Below are 15,732 nucleotides of genomic sequence, written 5' to 3' on the forward strand. Positions count from 1 at the left end.
TTGTCACCCTCAAAAGATGTGTGCATTCCTATAGCTCTATGAGGCACTGAAAAACAAAGCACTACAGGGAAATATTTTTTTAAATAGATTGCCAACTACACAGTTAAACATCAAGGAGTCCTTGTAGCATCTTAGAGACTAACAAATTTATTTGGGCATAAGCTTTCGTGGGCTAAAACCCAGTTCATCAGATGCATGGAGTGGAAAATACAGTAGGCAGGTGTAAATACACAGCACATGAAAAGATAGGAGTTGCCTGACTTTTCATGTGCTGTGTATTTAGACCTGCCTACTGTATTTTCCACTCCATGCATCTGATGAAGTGGGTTTTAGTCCATGAAAGCTTATGCCCAAATAAATTTTAGTCTCTAAGATGCCACAAGGACTCCTTGTTGTTTTTGCTGATACAGACTAACACAGCTACCACTCTGAAACAGTTAAACATGTGTCAGGGCTGATTCCCCACTCTGGCACTTCAAGTGCAGAAGGTGGGGGCTTGCAAGGATTTTAAAAATTAGTACTGGCCACTCCAAGCTGGTATTAAACTCCCAAAGTCACAGCTTTTCTCTGACCTTAAATGGGTAGATGCTGCCACCACCAAAGTGCAAACAAAAACACAACCCTTTGAGAACCCAGGAAGGAACACTTGGGAATTCTTTCTTGTGGGGTTACCCTCGAGCCCTTTCTCTCTCTCTCTCACACACACACAATAGCTGAGAAAAAAAACAAAGGAAATCAGCTGTTGCCACCAGCTAATTAAACAACATATGCAAAAACCTCTTAGGGACACAAAAATCCAATCCTGTTTTTAAAAAACGTAAAATTTATTAAAAACAAAAAGAAAGGAAATACATTTGGAACTTAGGCTTTTTGCTAGATCTTGTAATTGTTTCTTTTAAAAATTAAGCATCAAGATAGCTCTCTTGAGGTTCAGGTTACAAGCAAAACTAAAGCATCTGGGGTTAGCACAGAGGAGTCCACAAGCCAAGAAATAAACCTAATCATGTCTTTTGAAACATTCCTAATCTATTTATACATTTGGGAGTTCCAAATAAGTAATTCTAGGTATGATCTGATTATTTTTGCTCATATCAGGCTTAAAGCTTCTTATAGCATAACTGCTCCTTGTTCCCCTCTTTCCCAGAGAACGCAACAGAGAGACAAAGGGAAGTTTTTTCCCCATTTCAAAAAGTTCTAGCCCTCCCATTGGCTCTTTTGGTCAGGTGCCCACTCCCTTCCTTTTACCTATGGGCTTGTTAACCCTTTACAGGTAAAGCAAGTAGAGGACAGCTACTAAGAGGAATTTTATAGCTAACTGGCTGGTTGGGTGCCCATAAAAGGGAGCTACCCCCCTCCCCTTCATTTATCACAACATGTCTTAACCACACTTTAGCATATTATTGTGGAAGCAGCCATAGTTCAGATTGTGCTCTAAAATTTACTTAAAAAGAGTGTTGAATTTCAGTGTTCATTTTTATGCCCTTTGAATTTCTATGTAGCTTTAGTATGATTTCTTTTAATACTTTTTAATACATGTTTTGAAATTGGCTCATGTTGAAATTTGTTCATGGGAGTCTGACTCTTCTTTGTCAACTGATACCTTTACATTTCTATTCCATACCTTCTGCCGTCCAGACAAAAAATCTCATCCTGTCTTTGACGACATCTTGTGGATATTCCAGCTGTCAACTGAAATTTAGCATACCCAAATGGAGCTTCTGATCTTCTCCCAAAGCCTGTCCTTCTCCCCCTTTCATTAGTATGTTGGCCTGTACCACCACTCTACAGATCTTTCAAGCCTCTAACCTTGGATTCATTTTAAGAAAATAGAGAAATTACTTTTTGTTTAAAGATGGTTAAAAAGTCTTGCTTCCATGAAAGCCATTGCTGCAGTTGCCTGCAGTGCATTCTCACACTCGGAGAATCCTGTAGCCTTTAGCCATATCACCAAAGGCCACATGAATAGCTAATAGGGCAAAAAGTTTTCCAGTATGTTCCAGTGTGTTCCAGTATCTTCCTGTATTGCCAAACCAAAGGGTTAAAAAATCGATTGAGTCAAGCCCCTAAAACTCATGAGATTGGCTTAATTTTAACAGAGGTAAACTGAGTTCTCTCTTTGCCTTTTGAATTCACTTGGGTCATATTTTCACAATCTGAAACTGAGGCCCTTTTTACTTTCATTTATACACACACACCCCCAAAAAAATCTCACATAATCACTTGACTCTGGGAGCTGGGGTTTAAGAAGAACACCGAATATTGAAAGTCTGGCAGTAAATTCAATAGTTGGCAACCCCAGTCTTGCTGCTTCTGTGCCACAGCAAACAGCTCTTCATAGCAGCTCTGCTTTGAGCTCAAAGATTTAGGCCCCGGACCCCTGGGGTTGGTTGGCAATCTTGCTCCATTGCACTCCTCCCATCCATACCAGCTTTCTATACATGGACCCCAGGGTTAGTGGTGCAACTGGAACCCTGCAACTTGGTGGAAACAAGGTCCACTACCCCAAAATGGTGGCATACTGCCTCTTCCCCCACTCTTCATCAAAGGTCACTGCAGGTGCCTTGTTACCTGAGGTGCGTAATGAGTCAGATGTCTGCAGAGAATGGAATGGTGTGCAGCATGGATGTGATAAGGACTGTGGGGTATGTGGCCAGAGGAGATCTACCATGCACCTGTGAACAGCTGGTTCCTCAAACTCATCCCCCATACCAGTTACTCAGATTCACTACACTTATCTTAGTGCCAGTAACCCCCGCTCCAGAAACTGTCCCCTTGGGTGCTCATCTGCCTGGAGATACTCGGGTTCCTCACTGAGATGCTGATCTTATTACAGTCCACAGGCCTCTCCTGACTTTCTGCGAAGATTATGTCTGGGAAGAGCCTTCACAGATGGCTCAAATTCCCTTCTTGCTTCCTCCCTCCTGCTGTGATTCCACTGGCTCTGGGGAAAAGCAGTGGACTCAAGTGATACTTCTGCACCCATCATCTGGCCTCTCCTCCCAGAGGAAAAAAGGGCTTCCAAAAGAGCCAGGACTGCCTTGAAGGGCACTTCCTCCTCCGGGGAAGGAAAGCCCCAGTTTCCTTTTGTGCACCTCTGTAGGCAATTCAGACAATGGAGCCAAGTGTGTTTGCTACAGACAGGCATAGCTAGTGATCAGTGACTTCATCAGGTGCTGATAATCAAGCAGGTTTACTGTTTTGTAGGAATATTGAATACTGATAACTGGGGAGATTTACTGCACTATGCAGACCTGTCCAGGAAGGATCCTTTTTAAAAGAGAAGAATCTTCTCTTTCTTTCCCTTCCCTTTTCATGTTTCCTAGGAAACAGAGCTGATCCTCAGTGGCAGATGCCTTCTGACATCACTTAGCAACATCTGCCACAGGCCGTACATAGTGTCTAAAACAGACTGTCCCCTTTGTTTCAGCAACTTCTGCTGCTTTTTATGAGCTGCCCTGTGCCTCTCCCAGTGTATCCTTTCAGGAGCGAATGTCCTTGAATAATCCTGAAGAGGGAAATAAGGAATGATAAGATCGTGCAGAGGTGATATAAATTTGCACAAAGCACTCTCCTTTCTTAGTAGGGTGCTTATCTTTCATACTTGTCAAGCTGTTGCCAGATGAAGGAAGAGTGACCAACTGATGGTCCAGTTCTATCATTCAGGTGCTATCAGTTTGGGAAGTAAATTCCTACATCCATTTTAGGCTTTTTTGCCCAGTTTCAGGGAGGGAGACTCCTGTTTAGGTCTCCTTTCAAAATCAACTCTGGCAAATGGAGGAAAGACCTCACTTGTAATGTTTAGTTTTGATAAGTCCAATTAGGGAAGATGACGCATACATGTTACCTGGAATGCCTTCACCTTTCTATAACAGTTGAGTTCCTCTTTCAACTGCTCACACATCCTTTTCACTCTGCAAGATCTCCTCATGGTGTTTGGGCTGGTCTTGGATAGAGCACATTATAGAGTGAATGTACTACGATGTCTCAGCCTTTTCCTGAGTCCATTCTGTTTTGACTTGGCAGAAATATGTTTGTCTTTGATCCCTTCTGGGTGTGTGACAAACATTCCATGGCTCACAGGGCAGTCTGTGACAGCACAGATACTGGGTGTTTCCTCCTCACTCACTGATGGGCAGGACAACCATCAGTCATAATCCAGGATTTTCCCTCTTTGATTCCTGGAAGTGACTTCTGCAGCTGTATCTGGCTGCCATTTTGTGTCTCAGTCAGAGAATGTGAAAGCAAAAAAGACAAGTTCCTCAAATGTTCCTCTTCCTGTAATGCCTCCCCACTATCTCACTGGAGCAAGGCTGGGGCTGACAAAGGAGAGAATATCGCCTGACCTATTGAAGAGTCAAGCTAAGACAGCAGCTGAGTCAGTCTCTGGGGCTGTGAAAGACAAGCAGATTACCTAGCTCCCTCTAAGGGGGCAAAAGCTCACCTGCGGAGGGGAGAGGTTCTTCCCAGAGAAGATTTACAGGAAAGGATGCTTCTGGACAAACACTGAAAAGACATTAATGGGCCAGGTCTCAAACTTCAGTCATTTTGATGTTGCCTCATCAAACCTAGGTTTACGGTAACTTTTCAGTTCCTTTTAACTTAGGGATCAATATCAACAATCAGCCACAGGAAATGACAGGAAAGACTATTTTCATAGTCTTTTTTTTTTTCTTATTTGGAGGAACTGCCTCACTGAGGCAAGCAGCATGTGACCTACCATGCATATGCTGGCCTTGGAAATGTTTCATTCCTGCAGCATACTCTGAGGCTAGGCTGAGCCTTTCCCTTTAAGGACCGTTCATTCTGTTTGCTCACCCATTGCATTTTGAATTATGCTAATCAGATATTTGGCAGACTGTATTACTGTGCAAGTCTTCCTTGTGCATTTAAGTATGCATTTATCTATCCAGTATTTAGCTATCCAGTCCTTGAGAGCCATAACAGCATGTGCAAACATGACTGGCCTCAAGGGAGAATGGTCACAGCACTCCAAGGGTTGCATAGGTCTTGTTCCATTTTCAAAGTGTTCGGTGTATGTCACCATGCCTCACAGTGTGTCACAGCTGAGGATGCCAAATTTAGGACACACTGCTGAGAAATAGGGCAGACTCATCCAAACTGGTGGTTATTCTATCATTAGGTTATACCAAGACAGTAACCAAAGAAAACTTCTGTCTCATCATACTGGTTAACAAGAAGCCAAAAATGCAGTCTCCGTAGGCAATCCAGCCCTTGTCTCACCACCCAGACTCTGGACTCTATGATGAGTGGTTACTGAAAACCAATTAAATCAATTATAGGGTCTTTCTAATCCCAAGAGATCAGCCACTTAGCCACGTAAATATGTAACTCAGATCTTACCTAATAATCACGCTGATGCCAATCCTTTAATAACTAAAAACTAAATGTTTAATAATGAAAAGAATAAGAGAGTTAATAGTGGTTAATAGATCATATACATACAAATAATTGCAAGGTCCTTATATCAGGTTTGTAGCAGTGATGGAATAGACTGCTGTCTTGTAAAGTGTCTCTGGTAACTTCCAAAAGATGGGAAGGTCTTCTGTCCATAGTTCAAAATGCTCCTTTTAATTGTAAATCCACCGCCCAGAGAATCAGGGCAGGAAAGAGACAAAATGGAGGTATCTCAGGGGCCTTTTTTATATCCTTTGCTATGTGCCTGGAAATTTACTGTCTCGAACAAAGCTCACAGCCTCTGTTTGTGCAGTGTTACTGGCCCAAGAGGGAATCCAGGGTCACATGAGCATATCACATGTCCTTATATGGCTTGATGACTCTCAGGGGCAGTCCTTGCCCATATTCTTGCTGTGCATATTCTTGTGGTGTCCACAGGAAAGCTTACTGGGTGGGAGGAGTTTCCTCCATGGCCCATTGTTAGAGTTAAGTGTCCTTAATGGGCCATCAATACACAACTGTCTAGCCTTGATGTAAGTCTTATCTGATGGGTATTACTCAGGAATACAACCCATGTATAAGATACAAGTCCATGGCCAATATTCATAACTTTAGGTACAAAGATGATACATGGATTCAACCAGGATATTCATATTTAGCAAAACTTAACTTTTCCATTGACACCTTACATGACCTACTTGTACCAGATTTGTTGCAATTGTATAAGAGTGGTAATATCAATTATATAAATGGTCAGATTCAATCATGCGGGATTACAGTGTAATAATAAAACTCCCCTAGGGATAATGAACATGATAAAGCTCCTATGCCAGTGATGGGTGCTTTGAACTTGTATTAGAGAAAAATACTATTGATTTCCTCCTTACAATGCTGTGGATCTAAAAAACTAAACAGAATGTTTATAGGTGTTTAGGCCTTTAACAGTTTCATTTCTTTTTTAGTGGGCTTCTGTGTATATTCTATGAACACAAACAGGAGAGCAAAGTGTGCAACAGCCTAGGAAACAAATTCCTAACAGTGAAATGCCTCTGATTTTTAATTCCATTTTAAAAGTGTACAAATCAAAAAGACAGAATTGTCAGTTTTATGGCAGACTGGAATTCTCTGCACTTTTTACTCTTAAAGTGTATAGCGTATTTCAGTTTACTGCTCCCACTTCACCCTTATATTCCCTATAATTCTCATAAAATGGTGGATGTTAGGAATTCCCTCTGAAAAAATGTACTGCATAAAGATGGAGAACAAGAAAGGAAACCTGGAGTATGCAAAATCACAGAATGTGTCAGTTCCATTGGGACTTGAACAAAACCACTGAAAGACAGATTGTAAATGAATGACTTGAATAGATAAAAGCAAAAAGTTATGGTCTCTGTTAACATATGTGGGGAGATAAAGGGGTACTGTATTTTCTGGGTAGCAGGTATAGAATGTATAAGGAGAGGCTACCGTTTTACTTTTAGTAATTTCATAAATTTCTTGCTATGATAAATTACTACATATAGAATTTCTGCAGAGTAGTGACAAAATGACAAAATTGTCTTCCTGCACAGACCCTTCTAGAGACAACTACTAACCTCTTGAACCACGATCTGCACTGGTCCTTGTGTAACTTGAGAGCCTCCATCACTAGAGGGCTTAACCCAAAGCAGGATTACTGCTGTATCTGTCTGCAGCAATACAAGAGAAGGCAAGAGATGGCTGATGAAATCATTGTCTTCAGGTAAAGCTAGACATATGTGCATGTTCATGTTTTATACATAGGGATGGAAACACTACCTTGGTGAAATAGGAACTGCCATAAGCCTTTATCCAACTTTCAAACCAAACCTTTGTTTTAGAAGTTCAAAAGATTCAGGTAACTGTACAGATACCCTGAGTATTACTATTTGTTTGAGTGTTGAGGCTTGCTACAAAGGCACCCATGCTACGTCTTCCTTCTTGCTGTAGTGGAGCTGTTGCCATCACTGTATCTTTTTGCTTTAAGTATGTAAGGAGATCATAGGGTGCTTTATTATTATTTGGCTAGCAACGTGCGTTTTGGCATTTTTTGCGGCACATCCCTGATTGATAAGCGTAGACCTTTCTATGAAAGGAATTGATAAAGGAAAAAAACCTAGTCATTTCCCATAACTGGAGTTCACATCTTTATTTTATTTAGATTTTACATTGCACTTGTCACCAATTCCTCTTGATGCATACAAAATCCCAAAATAAGTGAAACCTGTCTAAAGGGTCATTTAAGAAGTTTCCTGTGTGGGCCAGCAGACTGAGAGAGAGGTGGAGGTGCCAGAAAAGGGTCTCCACAGTGGGCTATGGAGAGAGGCTTAGCAGAACTGGGGAGCACTTACCCCAGGAGGGACCATAGGGAAGAGCCAGGTTACTGTGACTGGGGACTAAGGGCTTGACTACGCAAACATTTAGTTCACAGCAAACTGGGCTGCAGTCTGCCCCATACTAGCCTGCTGTGGTCTAAGGTCTACACCACAGGCGCTGTAACCATGCCATAGTGCAGACACGTCTTACACTGACGGGGGGGTTTTCCATTGATGTAGATAATCCAGCTCTGCAAGCAGTAGTAGCTAGATCAACAAAGAATTTTTTTGTTGATCTAACCACATCTGGAACTGGTTGTTAGGTCAGCTTAATTGCAGTGATCAGGAATCTGAATTTGTCACACCCTGGAGTGATCTAAATTTTAAGTGTAGAACAGGGCTAACCTCTCTGGACCCCACAGTCACAGTTTGTTATCATTAGTGAGGCCATAGAATAATACCTAGCTCTTATGTATTGTGCTTTTCATCAGTAGATCTCAAAGTGCTTCACAAAGGAGGTCAGTATCATTATCCCCATTGTACAGATGGGTAAACTGAGGCACAGATGAAGTGACTTACCCAAGGTCCCCCGCAGGCCAGTGGCAAAGCTGGGAATTGAACCTAGGTCTCCTGAGTTTCAGTCCAGTGCCTGGCCACCAAGCCACACTGCCTCTGTGAGCAGTTCTGTCCACTAAGGGGTTCTTCCAGCTTCCTCTGAAGCAGCTGGTTCTTTCTGCTGTCAGACAGGATACTTATGTTAGTGGACACTTGCTTCAGTCTGGGATGTCTGTTCCTGTGGAATGTGTCCCAAGTGCATGAGGGAAGGAAAACCCACTTTAAGGACTATTGTAGAGTAATTGTCAAAGAAAAGAATTACGAGGTAAGTAAATCTATCCAATTCTTCCCTGGATTGAGTCTCAGCCAGCTAGCCCTCTTCTACATCCCAGTCTTCACTGGGGAGTTGTTCTACTGCACCAGCAGGGTTGGAAGAGATGCAGATGTAGACCTGGATGTCTTCCTGCTGAGAACACTGTGAACTATAATGCCTCACTCCTGCTCCCAGCTGCAGATGAAACAAAATGGGTAACGACCTTAGAGGATAGCATTGGGCTGTTGCACGTTTCTGCCCCAAGACCTCTCTCACAGAAAGGAACTGAGCTATTTGAGTGACATTATCAGCCCCTGCTTGGTTCCTCCCTGAGGTCAACAATGGCTCAGGATCAGGGTCTGAGGGTAGCTGAACTTCAACAGACACGAGGAGGTAATTGTTCAGCATCTGAAGGCTATTTACCTGTAACTGTTCTCATAATATATTGCCACCACAATTTCACACTCACTATCTCCCATCTTTGAAATTCTTGCTTCTGAACAGGCCATCATGAAATGAAGGGGCCTGGTCTGTATGTGCAAAGCATTATGGATGTGATCTCTGTCAGAAGATGTGATTCTTTTGTGGCTCTCTCTGCTTTTAGTGACTCTGGGTTTGTACAACCCTTGATCCAAGGGTGTGAAAATGTGGAGGCATTTATATACTGGGAACTATTGTTGTAGGTAAGCAGCTGTTTTTCTTAATTGAAAATCAACAGGAAAATCTCCCCTTTCAGTAGCATGACATTATTGTACTTAGCCTTAATAAGACTTTTTAGTTTTAGTATTATTTAGTATATTAGTATTATCACATTTTAGAAGTTTATAGTGAAGTTTCTTCTCTTGTTTTTACAGTTGTGGCCATTTGTACCACTCACTCTGTCTGCTGAGTAAAGAGTGTGGCATTGAAACCAAGGGACAGATGAGATGGACTTGCTATAAATGCAACTCAAGTAACAAAGGGGGAAAACTAAGTGAGAATTTCTCAGAGCTCAAAAAAGGGAATGGTGCATCTCTGGCACAGGTAAGATTCATGGGAGGGTTCGTCCCTGAGTGCTAACATGTTGAACTGTCCTTGCTGTCTCTAGATTATTAGTGAATTTCATCTCATTTTTGTAGCCTAGCTTCATTTACAGAGATGAACCCTATAAGAAAGGAGGCTGAGCTCCCACAGAGTGACATCCTGGTGGATGCATTTACCGTTTCATCTGCTATGTGGGGGCCTGGAACAGGCCTTTGGGGGCAGTTTTTTAGATTAATGTTAACTGTGTTTTGTATAGACTCACTAGCAGACCTGCTATAGGTCTGATAGATATTGGAGAGTCTTTGATCCACCTTCCCAGGAGACAGGATCTGCTGTCCACCTCCTGCACCCTACTCCAAACTGAGCCTGACCATTTCTCTGTGGTGGGAAATTTTAAGAAAGTCTAGATAATGGTAATGGCACCAAACTCATAATAGTAAGAAATTACTGATGATTGGCTATAATACATCACCACTGTCAGTTTGCATCGAGCCAATAAGAAAATCTACATCTGGTGCAAGTCTTTTTCAACCTAATGCAGCCAGAAATAAATTGTGAACATGCAAACTCCTACTTTCTCCTGGGGTTGATACCACAAAGTGCAAGTAAAAATAAATAATGGATGGCTTGCCAAGATGTCTCCTCTGAATTATGTATCTCAGGGAGCAGAGTTCTGCTTTTGAATGTTACAGAGAAGGTGGAGATATGGACTTTTCCCTAAATACATCTAGATATTTTCTGCATTTTCTTTGAAAATAAAACATCCTACCACATACACAAACCATTAGTGCATATTCTCTTCTGAAAGCAAAGTAAATCAGTGACTGAGTACATTGTGATGGTGTTTTGCTCAAATTCTTTTCTAGCAGATTACTTCACCGTCTGCCAAATCAATTCTGATCAAGGGATAGCTAACAGCATTAGTCCTCTTCCGTCAGCTTTTGTGGGGAGGGCGGGGTGAGGCTTCTTGCTAGAAGGCAAACTTTTAAGAGGGAATCTCTGAGGAATACATACAGCACAGTGCAGCTTCAGCGGTCATACTGTATTAGCCCTTTAAATGGGAACAGAAAATCTTCCCTAGCCTTGAGAGTAGATTAATTTTGTGGCCCAAAACATCATCTTTACAAATTTTATCAAATGAAAAGTGTGCAGCTTCTATGTAGTATGTATTGTGGAATAGCAGTAGAGAATCCATAATTAAGGCTGTCTCGGCTTCTATTGCAAGCCATATGTTATAGCTCTCTAATTTTTGATTGAAGCCAAGGTATTAATTTGAAATTTTGAGTGGTTAAGAGAGGCTATATTACTATTTTCTGTTATTTTCAAAATTAGAAGATTAAAAATGTGCTTAAATTAATTGCTATAACTCAAGTTACTGAGGTTACATTTTATATCAATATCTCATGAATTTTTGACTACCAATTTCTCAGAAAATGATTAGTTTAACAAAAAGCTCAGTGTCACCCATCTATACTGGTCTGTAGGCACTCAAGCAAAGGCTACTCTTTTGTGGGGTGTGTGTGGAGAAACTGCTATTTAATATCTTCATCGTTATGCAATGGGTCTGTTAGTGGAAAAAGAAACAAATCCCAAGAGAGCAGTTGGCTGAGAGATGGGACAGGGCTGAGCTGGGAAAAGGGAAAAAGCTCAGTGAGTCAGGTGGAGGGTGTGAAGAGCTGTTTGGCACTGCAGAAGCAGCAGGTAGGAAAGTGCTTCACATTTCCCTGCTTTCTTGAGCCCGTGGTCTTCGAGGAAGTGCCCTTTAGCTCTTCTCTCCTCCTACAAGAGCTAGCTCTGGCTTATCAGAGCCCCGAGAGCCCCTCTTGTTCTCACCCCCTGACTGCTCTTCATGTCCCCAGCCTCTTCACTCAAGTTTATAATGTTTATAATTTAAATGCATAACAAACGTTTAAGTTGTGGCACTTCAGTATTTTAACCATGTACAATTTTAATATTTTTATTTACAAAATATATTAAAACTGCATTTACATCTAAACAATAAAATTGCCAATACAAATGCTCTAGGTGCCCTAAACAAACTTAGAATCATAACGATGACCACTCAGCAGCAGTAAATTATGTAACAAATTAACTCAGCTGGCCATCAGTCAAAGCAACAGAAAAGCCCCTTTCACCCACCTTTAAAACATTGGTAAACTTCAATGGGGCATGGGAGGGGTGGCTTGAAGAGTGTCCAGGGGATGGGAGAAGGGAGGTGTTTGCAGCACAGGTTACCTAGAACACAGAGCCTGCATTGCCAAAGGGGCACGGGGGGAGGAGGTCTGCTGTCCCTGCATGTGCTGGGTTGCAGCATACTGGAAACCTAGCAGCAGCTTCAGGTAAACTTTAAAAATATAGGTTCTTCTTTAAGTAGTGTCCCTATGGTTGCTGCACCCTAGATACGCTTGCGCCAGCTGCGTCTTCGATCAGAGATTTCTCATAGCAGTGTCTGTTCGGCCCGCACATGCGTGTTCCTCAGTCTCATGCCCCATGCCATTGCTATACAGCACTGCATGGGCTAATGGTCCTCAGTTCCTTCTCAGCCACCCTGGCTTGAAATAGCTTTAGCTCGTTGTCCGAGTTGAGTTTTGCCTCAGCTGTTCTTTTTGTAGTTAGTGTATTATAGTAGTTAGTTGCATTAGGTTTTTTGTTTTTTTTCAATATATATATAAAAGCTAGCCCCCCCCAACCCCCGCAGAGGTTTTGCCCTCTCTGTGGGTTTGCCCTGTTCTCCCAGATTCAAGTATTCCCTGTTGTGCCAGGAGGCAATCCCAGTGAGCAATAGACACTCACGCTGCATCCATTGCCTTGGGGAATCTCATAAATCCCCAAAGTGCAACTTCTTTCTGACGTTAAAATCTAGAGCCAGAAAAAACAGCGAGATAAAACTTGACTCCTTATGCTGGATAGCTCACTGCCAGGCCAGGCCCTCCCCCTGTATGCCAGAAGAGGCAGCTGATTTACTCAGAGACTATCTCTGAGCCACATTCCTCGAGGGCATCTAAGAGGAAGACCCAAGATTCCTCTAATAAGTATTCCAAAGACCATGCTCCAAGTTCTCCAGGTAGGGAATCTACCTCAAAGAAGTCAAAGGCATCAGCTTCCCTGGTTCCCATCAGTCTTAGACATGATGCCCACAAAGCTGCTGGTTCCTCAGGTATTGAGAGCTCGTCTAATCAAAGAGACCCTAAAATATCAGCCTCCAAAAGACCACTGGTACCAACAGGAGACCATGGCGGCAAGAGCTCTACTGCAGTACCAAAAAAGACCACTCAGGCTCTGTCCCAGTTCCCCCAGATCATTCGAAACTAGTGTAGCGTTGACTCCTTCGGCTACTGTTACTTCAGCTCAAGCCCTGGACATGGTACCAAAAACGCTCTCTGAACCACAAGAATTCAGGTTTCCCCAAGACCATGCAATGTCTGAGACCCACTGATTCACCATTGCTTGGCTCAGATCTCTCCTCAGTACCAAGGGCCTCCAGATCTCCGGACACCTGTTTGATACCGATGGCGGTACCTCAAGCTCCTTCTGCTGGCCCAGCATTACCGAGTGACTTAGAGGAGGAGGATTCTGATGAAGATTTTGCCTCAGCCTCCTAATTATCAGTGCAAGGCTCTCCACTTCGCCCCTTGAACGTTTGTTTCTGGAAATCCCTGAGGAGCCTGAGCTCACTAGTGACAGATGTCCACAGGTTCCATCCTGCTGGGGTGCCACCCATGATATATGCGCCACCCCCCTGGCTGTACTGGGACCCCTGGATAGCATATTGCCATTGATTCTCTAGGACTTCAAGCTCTCCCCTTCATAGAGATAGTCAACCCTCCCCAGCCTCCCTTTCCAGAAGACCGGAGCCTCAGGAAGAGATGTTTGAGGAACAGGATGTTCGATGTTTGAGGGCTGACAAGGTGGTCTCTCCAACTGTGAACATCTTTTTCATCCCCGGATGAAGCTGTCATGCAACTTCCACCATCCCTGGCTAACAATTTTATACAGTTTCAGGATCTCCTCAAGAAAGGTCATGGATTCTTTACAGATTTCTCTCGAGGAAATTGAAGAACCGCATGATAAGCTGCCCGACATCCTCCATACAGCCTCCTCTGCACATATTGCCCTGCCAGTCAACAAGGAACTCCTGGATCCTGCAAATGTCATCTGGCATACTCCTGCCTCAGCTCCTGCCACTATATGCCTTAAAGGAGTCAGAATTTTTATTTTCTCACCCATCTCCTAGCTCCTTGGTGGGCAAGTTGGTTAATGAATATGGAAGGCAAAGGCAGATCCATGCTAAATCTATACCCTATGATAAAAATCATAAGCATCTCGACCTCCTTGATAGAAAATCTTATTCTTCAGCTTCTTTACAGTATAGAATCACCAACTACCAGGTCTTAATGCCGAAGTACAACCACACAAATTACACCAAGCTGAACTCCTTTATTGAACATCTACTGACAGAACACAGAGAGCAGTTCCAAGCAATTATTGCAAAAGGCCAACTGCTCGCCAAGACATCTCTGCAGGCTTCTTCTCCCAATGCTGATGCTGATGCTGCTTATTTGATTTTTACAGCAGTAGGTATTATAGCAGCAGGAGGGCCTCTTGGCTTTAACTCTCAGGATTCCCAAAGGGGATCCAGAATACAATAGAAGACCTCCATTTTGACTGCACTAAGTTGTTTGCTGAAAACACAGATGAATCTTTGCATATGTTAAAAGATTCCAAGGCCACTTTACAATCTCTGGGATTGCAGCTCAGGCCCCTGCAGGCGTGGCTTGCGTCCATGTATCACTGAGGCAGCGACAGTCTGGACATGGTGCTGGCCGTTCTGGGACATACCCTCGATTCCCTACAATAGTGGCTGGACCCCCGGATGGAAAGCGCTGGGGTACCGTTCCATCCCCCCAGCCCACTCTGACTTTTGTAATGGATGCGTCGGCGCTCGGCTGGGGAGAGCATCTCGGGAGCATGACGACTCAGGGCCTATGGCAAGTAGAGGAACTGGCTCTGCATATCAACATCAAATTGCTCAGGGCAATCCGCCTCGTTTGCCAGGCATTCCTGTCCCGTTTGCAGGGCCACTGTGTAGCAGTACTGACGGACAATACCATGGCCATGTTTTACATAAGCAAGGCAGAGCCTGGTCGTCTCCTTTCTGCCAGGAAGCTCTCCTCCTATGGGAATTTTGTTTAGCCCACTCCATCCTTCTCCAAGCCTCATACCTGCCAGGTGTTCAGAACGTACTAGTGGACAGCTTGAGCCAGCAGTTCCTCACACATGAATGGTCTATTCGGCCGGACGTCATCCACTCCATCTTCCGCAGCTAGGGGTTTCCCCGAATCGACCTGTTCGCCACGTTGGCCAACAGGAAGTGCCCAGCCTTTTGCTCTTTCCTGGGCTCACAGCCTGGGCTCGATTGCGGATCCCATGGTCCGGTCAACTACTATATGCCTTTCCGCCATTTCCTCTCATCCACAAGGTGCTTCTCAAGGTCTGCAGGGACAAGGCAGACGTCATCCTGGTGGCCCTAGCTTGGCCTTGCGAGTGCTGGTACCCCACCCTCATGAACCTATTGATCTGGTCACCAATTCATCTACCTCTCACTTCCGACCTCATCTTGCAGAATTATGGTCGCCTCTTCCACCCAGACCTTCAGTCACTTCACCTCATGGCCTGGAGGATCCGTGGTTGAACCAAGCAGAGCTCGCCTCTTCGGACCCGGTGAGGCAGGTGCTCCTGGAAAGCCGCAAGCCTTCTACCAGAACCACTTACAAAGCTAAGTGGAAAAGGTTTTCTATCTGGTGTGCCCAATGGCAGGTATTCCCACTCCAGACTTCAATCCCGTGCATCCTGGACTATTTGGTGCACCTGAAAGATCAGCGCCTGGCATTCGGTTCTCATAAGGTTCACCTCGTGGCTATTTCGGCATTTCAACCGGGCGTTTCCGGGCGCTCAGTGTTTGCACACCATATCATGGGACATTTCCTAAAAGGACTAGAAAAGATCCATCCCCCAATGAAGCGCACTGTCCCTGCCTGGGACCTCAGTTTAGTCCTATCTCGTCTCATGGGTCCTCCCTTTGAGCCACTAGCT

At 43.7% G+C, this 15,732-nt stretch overlaps 1 protein-coding gene across 5 annotated transcripts in view; it reads left to right on the top strand.

Annotated features, from left to right (window-relative positions):
* The window catches only part of VPS8 (VPS8 subunit of CORVET complex), a 224,996-nt gene that overhangs the window by 193,669 nt on the left and 15,595 nt on the right, over positions 1–15,732 (top strand). For all 5 annotated transcript variants that reach the window (XM_073360260.2, XM_073360261.2, XM_073360262.2 and 2 more), the window contains 2 exons: positions 6,987–7,156; positions 9,471–9,639. In XM_073360260.2, the coding sequence (XP_073216361.2) occupies positions 6,987–7,156; positions 9,471–9,639 (339 nt within the window). The remainder of the gene's footprint in view (positions 1–6,986; positions 7,157–9,470; positions 9,640–15,732) is intronic.

The sequence above is a fragment of the Lepidochelys kempii genome, chromosome 9 (assembly GCF_965140285.1).
Source record: "Lepidochelys kempii isolate rLepKem1 chromosome 9, rLepKem1.hap1, whole genome shotgun sequence".
Classification (NCBI taxonomy): Eukaryota; Metazoa; Chordata; order Testudines; family Cheloniidae; genus Lepidochelys; species Lepidochelys kempii.